This window comes from Carlito syrichta, unplaced genomic scaffold (assembly GCF_000164805.1).
Source record: "Carlito syrichta isolate Samal-C Ts95f unplaced genomic scaffold, Tarsius_syrichta-2.0.1 Scaffold314769, whole genome shotgun sequence".
NCBI classification, from domain to species: domain Eukaryota; kingdom Metazoa; phylum Chordata; class Mammalia; order Primates; family Tarsiidae; genus Carlito; species Carlito syrichta.
The window spans coordinates 282019-291893 of NW_007258865.1; the positions used below are offsets into that span (position 1 = coordinate 282019).

General features: G+C 53.9%; 1 protein-coding gene across 1 annotated transcript in view; it reads right to left on the minus strand.

Annotated features, from left to right (window-relative positions):
- Window positions 1-9875, minus strand: part of FER1L6 (fer-1 like family member 6) — a 119964-nt gene that overhangs the window by 93527 nt on the left and 16562 nt on the right. Inside the window, exons 8-11 of the mRNA XM_021719494.1 lie at window positions 9201-9387; window positions 7752-7944; window positions 4998-5350; window positions 621-729 (exon numbers count right to left, since the gene is read on the minus strand). Of these exons, the coding sequence (XP_021575169.1) occupies window positions 621-729; window positions 4998-5350; window positions 7752-7944; window positions 9201-9387 (842 nt within the window). The remainder of the gene's footprint in view (window positions 1-620; window positions 730-4997; window positions 5351-7751; window positions 7945-9200; window positions 9388-9875) is intronic.

Here is a 9875-nt window from a genome sequence, read left to right on the forward strand (position 1 = left end):
CCGGAGCCCAGCAGCTCGAGGCTGCGGTGGCTGGGAGCGGCCACTGCACTCCAGTCTGGGTGACAGAGTGAGACTCCAACTCAAAAGGAAAAAAAGAAGGAAAGAAGTGGGGAGGGAGGGAGTGAAAGAAATCCTGATGTCTTCTTTCTGCTGCCGATGGGGCAGCTTTTGTGTGCAAATATCTTTGTATGAGAATAGATGCCCCCTGCAAGCATATGGTGCCGTTTCCCATTCTCAACCAGATTCAAATGCTTTCAAAGATGAAGTTGAACATTGCCTCTTCTGGAAGGAAGCCCCAGAGCTCGCCACATTCCAGCTGGCCAATGTTGTTTAAAGGACAAAAGGGCCAGGATCAAAAGCCTGTAACCGCAGGACCTCAGTCTGGAAAGTATTCCAACTCCTTCCCTGCGGGGCTCCTTCCCTGACTCAGTTCTCTCTACCCCAGTCAAGCTGAGCCCCTACTCTGCTGTCCTGGGGTAGATGCTGGTGGTGCTCCATGGGATCCCCTTTCCTGGGAAGGGGCACCCGACTCCAGACACCAAGATGGCTGCTGACTGCACACAACAGGTCCTGTGTCCACACCAGGTGCCAGGCACGGTGCGGTGCATGCCTGCACTCACCGACGGAAACTTCAAAGCTGATAGGTTTCTCTCCAATCTTCCGGTCAATCATGGTCGCTTCGAAAAATGCTCCAAAGAGCAAAAAGTCCTCATATTTTTCTGGCACTACCTACAGGAAGAAAAAAAATTACCAGACAGAACTGGCTTTTTTCCCACCAGGAAGCTGGTTTTGTGATGCTGTTCTGGTTCAGTGTAACTTACAGCTGTCTGAGTCTTTTTCAGCCTGATGTGGCACATTTTCCTGATAATCAGACATGTGGGAATCAGAACCCAAAAAGTGCAAATTACAGCCTGTTAGAGCCATCTTCTAAACTGTGGTTTCCTTGAGAGGGCAGCCTCGTTGGAAACCGGGCCTTGATTTGCTGTGAGACCTTGGGAAGTCAGTCATTTATCTAGAACAATGTGGTCTCAACCGTCTCAGCTTCCACCTTAAAATAAAATCTCCTTTAAAAAAAACTTAGTATGTATATCTTTCTAAGACGCTTCCGGTAAAAACACAGGCTTGGGTTGACCTGGTGATCAGGCTTCTAGGAAACAGGAAATCAAAGACAAGACTGAGAGTTCAGGGTTAAATCCTTACATTTGAGCATGACTTTATGGCTTATACAGGGAAGTCGCCGACAGTATGTGATTTGCTCCTCTTAACAACCTCGAGAGGTCAAAATTTGGATCATTCCCATTTGACAGATAAGGGAACCGAGGAAAGTCAAGCTTGAGGTTGTCGGGCAACTTTCCCGAGTAACTGGCCACAGGTCCAGTGCTCCTTGAGCTTGGGCATGTGTTAACCCAACGCCTTGGTGCTAACACAGAGTCAAGCTTTACTTCCCAAAATAAGCAAGCCTGGATTAAACCAACAGCAGGTAGGCACACACACAAGTACGGCCAATTGCGTGCACTCAGGGTGGGCTACAGCCACCAGGCCACCGTGGCTGTGGCTGTGAGGGGCGCACGAGTACCAGAATCACAGGTGACTCTATGTTGAAAAGGGCCTCTGGGCTCATCAACTCCAAGCTCCACCTTTAACTGGATCCACTAAAGCTCAGGGAGACCAGGAGCCGCCCAAGGTCCCACAGGGAATCCAAGTCAGCTGAGACTCAAGGCCCGGGTTCCATGAGGCTGTCCCTCGAGGGGCCCGCAGTCTGGAAGGTGGATGTAACAGGCTGCAAGAAGGAGCCCTCGCCAGGGAATACACAATGATTCACAGCTGACTCTTCTTGTCGCAAAGGGGCCGGTGCTTCCAGAAGCAGACAGGGCTGGACCCAGGGACCCAGCGTCACATTTCTGAGCAAAGAGGCCAGGTAGTGAGTTGGAGCCATAGGGTCTGTGCCTGCTGGTTTTGCAGTCGGATTTATCGAACTCTGCAGAGAAGGCAATGCAGGCAATTGAGGAAATCCAGCAGTTGCAGCCAGGGGTCAAAAGCCCCCGTTGAGTCAAGAGCCCTGAACCACGTCCCTCGGGGAGGCAAGGGGAGTCCACACCCTTAGGCGAAAAGTGAGCCCCGCCTTCCCACAGAGGCCTCCTGCGGTGCCAGCATTCCCAGGAAAAGTTTCTATTGACCAGAAAAAGCCCAGCAGGGTGAGGCTACCGGCTGGATCTTAGTCACTGAGCACACAGTCTGTCCACTGGGTGTAAACCGTCCTCGTGTCTTGTCTTCCTGAGGCTGAGTTTACTCTCTGGGAGGAGGTTAAGAACTACGAAGCAAAGCTGGGCATGGTGGCGTACACCTGTAGTCCCAGCAACTCAGGAGGCTGTGGCAGGAGGATCGCCTGAGCCTAGGAGTTTGAGGCCAGCCTAGCGAAACATAGCGAAACCTTGTCTCTGAGAAACAAAACAAAACCAACAGCCACCGAGAGACGAGGGAACGTAGGCCATGTTGCCTGGAAGAGGGACTGCAGGACGCACGGCCACAATCCCCTCTTCCAGTCCCAACCCTGCCACGTCCTGGCTGGCTGACTTTGAGCAAGTCATACCCACTCATGGGGGTCCCTTCCCTTGTCTTGAAAGAACGGCTATGCTAGGGTCGATAGGGAGGGGGCAAGAATGACAGCCCCCGTGTGGAGCATTAGACAAGCTATGCACACGGCCCCATCATGGTAGTCATGCGAGCATTTCAACAGGGTAGAATTGATGTCTTCTTTTTTCTTAATTGGTGTCTCACTCTATTGTCCAGACTAGAGTGCAGTGGCACGCTCACAGCCACCGCAGCCACGTCTAGCTGGGCTCAGGCGATCCTTCCGCTTCAGCCTTCCAAATAACTGCCAACTACAGGTGCACACCACCATGCCCGGCTAATTTTTTTGACTTTTCTTAGAGACTAAGTCTCACCAAGTTGCCTAGGCTGGTTTTGAACCCCTGGGCTCAGGCAATCCTCTCACCTCCACCTCCCAAAGTGCTGGGATGACAGGCGTGAGCCACCACACCTAGCCAGAACTGATGTCTGCCTTCCAGCCATCTTTCAAGGCCAAGCCCTCCCTTCTGGAAGCACACTTTGACTTCTTAAGCTGGTAAAAATCAGATGACAGGCCGTGTGTACTAGCCTCTTACTACATGCCATATCTGGTATTAAGAATTTTACCTGCATGATCTCATGTGATTCTCACAAGCACACTAGAAGGGGGGCGTTTTTATGACCTGCGCTTACAGAGGACACCACAGTTCAGGGAGAGCGTAAGGTGTCTGTCCAAAATGGAAAAGCCTGGCTAGGATTTATTGAGCACTTACTATGTGCCAGACTCTGTCTGGAGCACTCTGCATGTATTAACTCATTAAATCCTCACAAAGAGGCTACAAAGTAGGAAGATATTGGAAATAAACTTAAGGAGGTTAAGTCGCCTGCCCAGAGACTCAAAAGGAGCCAATGTGTCTCCAGAGAGTCCAGGTGGTAGCCACTGCCCCATCCTGCCACAGCCTAAATCCAGTTACCTGATTCAGGGGTCAACACTTTAATCATTATACTTCGGTCACTCCAGGAGATAACAGCACTTTATCTGCATTCCCCCGCCCCATGCCCTTATCGCCTTCCACTTGTTTGGTTACCTTGTCTTCACAAAATAACAACAACAACAATAATAATAAAAGCATTAGTCGGGCATGGTAGCACACGCCTGTAGTCCCAGCTACTCAGGAAGCTGAGAGAGAAGGATGACCTGAGTCCAGGAGGTCGAGGCTCCAGAGAGCCATGATTGTGCCACTGCACAGAAGCCTAGGCGACAGAGTGAGACCCTGACTCAAAACAAAACAAAACACAAGATGGCAAGCTCTGAATAGGTGCTCCTTGCTGGCGGGAACAAACCACAGTGAGGCTAATGACAACAACCCCCACAAACGCATCGCCTGCTTCCTGTGCATCTGCCAAGAAGCCTGCCGGCCACTGGACACGCATGCCCTCCTCTGGCCCTTGGAAGGTGCCTCTGACAGAGTGACGGTCACCCCCTCACTGTGTGGCGAGTGAGCTAACACAGGAGAGGCATCGGTGTCAGACCGTGCACAGAGCTGACCCCAGGCTGAACCTCTCCCCGCTTTTTTGGATGTCTTAGATCCCGGGACAAAAACGGGTGGCTCTTCCGAGGCTGAGGTGACCTGCACGCTCCCCTCCTCTGGTGTGTCTGGTCTTTCCTGGAATGGACGGCTCTGGGAGACCGACCACGTGCCCCCTGCCCCACATTCGTGTCGGGTGGACCTGGGAGACACATGTCCGGAGGCAGGACTGGCCACCCTGAGATCAGGAACCCACCCGCCTCTGCTGCCAACAGGACGCCACACTCTCTCATTTGCTCAACCACAAACCACCGTGGCTCAAATAAGCGAGTGGGAGGATGCTTGCGGCCTGTGCCCCCTCGGCGTCTCAGATCTCTTTCTCGCGACGCAGAACCAGGCTAGAGAAATGCTGACATGCTTCCTGGTGGGTGATGAGCCTCCCTGGAGGCCGCTTCCCACAGCTTCAGGGCAGAGACCAGGTTCTCGCTGCTGAGACCCCAATCCGCCACCTCCTCTTCCTCCCTTCCGTCCCCACCCACCTCCTCCCATCACCATCCGTCCCTAACCCACCTCCAACAGCACACGCTAAGCCAACACGGCCGAACAAAACTAGGCCACAGGTGGTGCATCGACCCCCGACGTGGACTCCCACCACCACCCCCAGAGCACTCGGCCTTCTCCTTCCTGGGGTTGCCATGGGGATACGTGTCCAGGGGGCCTCTGGGGGAATTCACCACGAGGGGATGGCTGAGCTGTGTGCGGGAGGGGGTGGAGGACGGCCTCCACCCCAGCTGGGCCAACACAGGTTTTGTGGGGGCGGAGACTCGAGCGGCCTGCGGCGGGTGTGTCTCTGCTCGGGGTCACCCCCGACGGGGCATGTGCAGCAGAGCTCAGACCCACCTCCGGGGGCACGTCGAACAGCTCCACCTCGACCTCTGTGGAGTGGGTCTTGTCTGAAGCCTGCTGGGGTTTCCCGTCGTCAGTTCTGTCTGCCTTGTCTTTGCTCGAGCCTTTGGCAGATTTGGAGTCCTTGTCCTTGGAAGACAACTTGAGCTCCTTCAGGGCCTTGGAAAATTTGGACTCCTGTGCCCGTCCCGAGAGGATCTCCACAGCGATCTCCACCAAGATTCTGCCTCTGAAGGACACGCCTTCCCCGAAACCCTCATTCAGCTCCTGGTAGTCGTCCATCAAGCTGTGGTTCCTGGGCGAGCCGTACAGGTTGATCCAAGCGGGTCCGAAGGTGGGCAGGAAACCTAGGGAGACCCAGAGCGGAGGTTACCTGGAGATGTGTCAAGTGTAGAATGTCTAGGAATGTCTAGGGAAGCCACACGTGCTCACTTAACAATGCAGAACATGCAGAGAAGATGGAAGAGGCTATTTCCAGGACAGCCCATCACCAAGAGACAACCCGTGACGGCCATTCTGCTACTCCCTTCTAGTCTTTTCTCCATTTGTGTTGACACTTGTTCATAGCTGTGATGATACCGTAAGTACCAACCCGCATTCTGCTCTGTACGTTCATTCATCGAATGTTCATTGTCTCCCAACACGTGCCAGGGACTGTGCCAGACACTAGACACAGAGCCCGGTGGAAAACAAAGTAGATACATGCTAAACACTGAGGAGATGCACATTGTGCTGTAAGAACAGATAAAGGGCGTTAGGCAGTCAGAGAGAGAGACAGAGACAGAGAGACAGAGACAGCGATAGAGAATGTGTGTGTTCTGGACACAGGGAATGGCCTGGGCCAGCTGGAAAGGCACTTGGAGCTGGAGCTGACATGAAGGAAGAGCTTGGACAGGTGGGTGGGTCTTGGGCGCCTTGGTCAAGATTTTGACCTTTATCCCAAATACCACAGAAAGTTTGTAAAGGGATTTACACAAAGACTGGGCGTGGCCTAATCACACCTTTCAAGGCCACCCTGGCTGCTGTGGGAAGGGCTGTGAGGACAGAAATGGACGGGGCCACTGGCTTGGGGTCCGTTTTGTCATCAACACCAAAGACCGGGAACTTGAACTTGGGTACAGGCAGCAGAGGTCGAGGGGAGTCAGGGTTCCAAGATATGTTCTAAACATTGACCTGAAAAGACCTGGTGACTGTAACCTCCTGCTGACATATGTGTTCTCCTCTCTTGACACACAGCGTCTGAGAAAATCCAGTGTCTATGGGAACACAATGACAGGCAGGCAGGACAGCCTGGTGGCTCTGGGTTCAGGTTTCAGCTCTGGTACGTCTGAGCTGTGTGACCTTGGGCACGTGTATTTAATTTCCTTGTGTCTCCGTTTCCTCATCTCCAAGACAGTGATGATAACAGGGCCTATCTCACCCATCAGGATGAAAAGAGATCCCATCTACCAGGTGCTTCACACAGACCCTTAGGAAAGACTCGAGAATATTAGCCACTCTTAGGAATAAGCAGGTGTACCCTGATTGGCTCATCAGCTGCTCCACTGTTGACCATCAGTTGTTTCCATGTGCTCGACTGTTATTAACAGTTTCATGCCCACACCCATTGTATCCCTCCCGCCTCCTCTCCAGGACTGGAGTCTCCCCTTCCTTTGAGTAGACTTGAAGACGCAGGAATATTGCATTAAAGGGATAGAAGGATTTCACTGCTCCTGATGTCTGCTTTCTAAACCACCGATACGTATTTTCCTGAACCACATCAAGACGTCCCTAGAAAGTTGCGAGCAACACGTGTTTCCGTCAAATTGTGAAGACGTGTGGAAGGGCTGAGTGTGTTTCACACAGACAGTCCCGTGGCCAGCACATCCTTGACGTGGAGATCAGACAACGTCGTTACTCGTGGGGACCGTCCTGGGGGTTGCTCTCTGCGGGATGAAAATGTGTGAATCTTGTTCTCTGCCCTTGACATGCCTTTAGTCCAACTTAGGAAAAATAAAATAATTACACTAACTTCATGTAATAGGATAACACAGTATGATATAGTTAGGACATATCATATATGCATATATTTGTGCTTGGGCAGTACGTGTGTGCAATAAGCATGCGCTGTTATGCCTACGTATGCATATACACGTGTGTGTTTGCTATGTCTGTCAACTGGCACGCGTTGGTAGGACAGAGAAAGAGTCCCTGAGGATTTTAAGGGAGCGAGGCTCTGCTGAGCTGTCTGGAGAATGATCACCCGCTTCACTGAGTTTTGCCGTGACTGAGTGGCAGCTCGTGGACCGGCCCCCACCTGGTGGCTCAGTGGGTTCACCGCTCCCTGTACCCCCACCATGCTCCCCGCAGAGTCAGCCACGCCTCCTGCATCTCACCCTCTCATGCGCCCATTGCGGTTTGAGGGCTCATATTTTGGGGACCATTTAGCTGTGGGCCAAACTAAAATACGCAGCAGGCCAGATTTACCCGTGGACCTCGGCTTACCAGCCTCTGATCTAGTCTAAACATGTCATTTTTTCAGTTAAAGCCAGACCGACTTCCTTGAGGACCCACAGTGACGTCTGTGGAAGGCCCGGAGACCAGACCGAACCTCAGGCCCCCGAGCCCGGCTCCACCCACGGCCCTGGACCGCTTCGGTCCGAGAGCCCACAGAGGCGTGGGAGCGGGCCGACACGCCGCCTGCCCCCAGCCCTCTCCTCCTAAGACGAGGGCTCCCGGCTGGCCGTCGAGACCTGGGTCCAGCCTCACCTTTGTCGCCTTCCTGCTCGTTGGAGATCTTCTTCAGGTCGATGAAGTGGGTGGCCAGCGCCACGTCGTTCACACTGCCCTCGTCCCACACCTGGATCTTCACCCTCCGACACAAGGGGGGGAACATCTCCTTGAAGACCACCTGCTCATGCCACACAGGGTCCGCACAGTTCTTCTGCACCGTGGTGCGTCCCTAAAAGCACAACCAGGAAGACCACGGAGGGAGGGACTGACGAGAGGAAGTTCTTACGACCAGCCGGAAGTATAATGCGAGTTGCCAAAAACGATGAACCTGTCCCCTTCCCCCACAACACCCCTGAAAGTCCACTGCACTCGGCGAGCGGCACTGACAGTTTCCTTTGTGCTGGACACTGGCCAGGCATTTGCGGCAAGGGAAGTCCCGGCCTGGCCCTCGGGTAGTTCTAAAGAGCATGTTGGGTTCGAGCTGAAACCAACACCCACGTGACAAACAGGAGGTGCTCTGTCATGCCCAGGAGCACCTGGATCCAGCCAGACCTTGAGCTCATATTCTGTAGATGTGTGGCCTTGTGTGAGTCCCTTCTCCAGTCTGGGCCTCAGGCTCCTCGTCATAAAATGAAGGTGAGGTCATCTATGACCTCCAGGGTCAGCCCAGGCAAAAAGTACTCCAAGTTGACCCCTGCCATGGGGTGGGGATCGGGGTAGGGGTGTATTTTTTTATTTTATTCTATTTTTATTTTTTTGAGTTGGAGTCTCACTCCGTCACCCAGGCTGGAGTACAATGGCACGCTCACGGCCACCGCAGCCTCGAGCTGCTGGGCTCCGGCCATCCTTCCGCCTCAGCCTTCCAAGTAGCCGGAATTACAGGCATGCGCTACCACGCCCAGATGATTTTTTGATTTATTGTAGAGACGAGGTCTCGCTAAGTTGCCCAGGCTGGTCTCAGGCCCACAGGCTCAGGCAATCCACTTGCCTTGGCCTCCCAAAGTGCTGGGATGACAGGCTGGCTGAGCCACCAAGCCCTGTCCTGGAGTGTATTTTAAAGACAGAGGCAACACGTGTGTCCGCTAAAGCTCAAGGATCAGCTGCCGCAGGTTAATCTCCGACCATGGACCCAGGCCCTGATCCTTCCAATGGCTCTTAAGCAGGAAAAATTGTATCGAGGCTTACATAGGACAAGGATCACGGGGGTGGACGGGGAATGGATTGGGAAGATGGTGGTAATTCCACAGGACTGGGCACGGGGCAGTAGCTTGGAGGAGGAGCCAGTGAGGAGGGATGCCCATCTAACCGGGCCCCAAGTCACGTGCTGCCCGCCAGAGCACCCTTCCTTGACCTCCGTGAGGGGTGAGCGGGCAGCCCCCACCCACATCCCGGCCACGTGTCTCATCACCTCTGTGTGATAAGCTTTTCCCTTCAGGGCACTCCCTAGCTTCTGTCTTATTTTAGGTGGCCACAGCGCCTCCTTACCGTCTGCCCAGCGAAGGAGACCTCCACGAAGGGGTCCACGAGGTCCTTGCTGTCCCCCACAAACGCCTTAGTGACATTCGCCATGATGCTGGAGTTCATCTTGGGCAGCCCCTCTGCCTCGTAGAGCCTCACGTAGAATCTGGCCCAGGGTCTCTCGGAAGGAAAGCCTTCAGGGATCAACAGGTTCCTTGGAGGGGACGACAGCAGACACAGAGGCTCATTCGCGGGGAAAAACAGAGAGAAAAGGCAGAGCGCCTTGGAGGCGGAGAGGAGGACCCTGATCCATGAGAACCATCTGGAAAGAGGACGCATCACCACACATTTTCCTTCTGCATAATGCCAGTGGCAGGTACGAGCTCGCTCGGGCCCCAGAACTGCAGAACAAGCACGAGTTCCTTCCTAGACCTCGGGAGAAGGGTGCTCGCCTCGCCCCTCAGCACGAGCCGGTGGCTGACTTCATGATTCCTTTAAGGAGAAATCCGCCAAGCTCAGGAAGAGCTTCTCTTTTAAGGGGCTGTGACCAGAAGACAGGCAGCTCTTGTCCTGGGGGTCGACCTCCCGAGGAAGCCATGTCTTGGATCAGACAGGTCTCAGTGCCTCTGTCGTTGCAGAAGCCCCCGAGGACGAGCCGTGAGCTTGGCAGTTCTCGGGTGGCATGGGGTGGGGGTGGGGTGG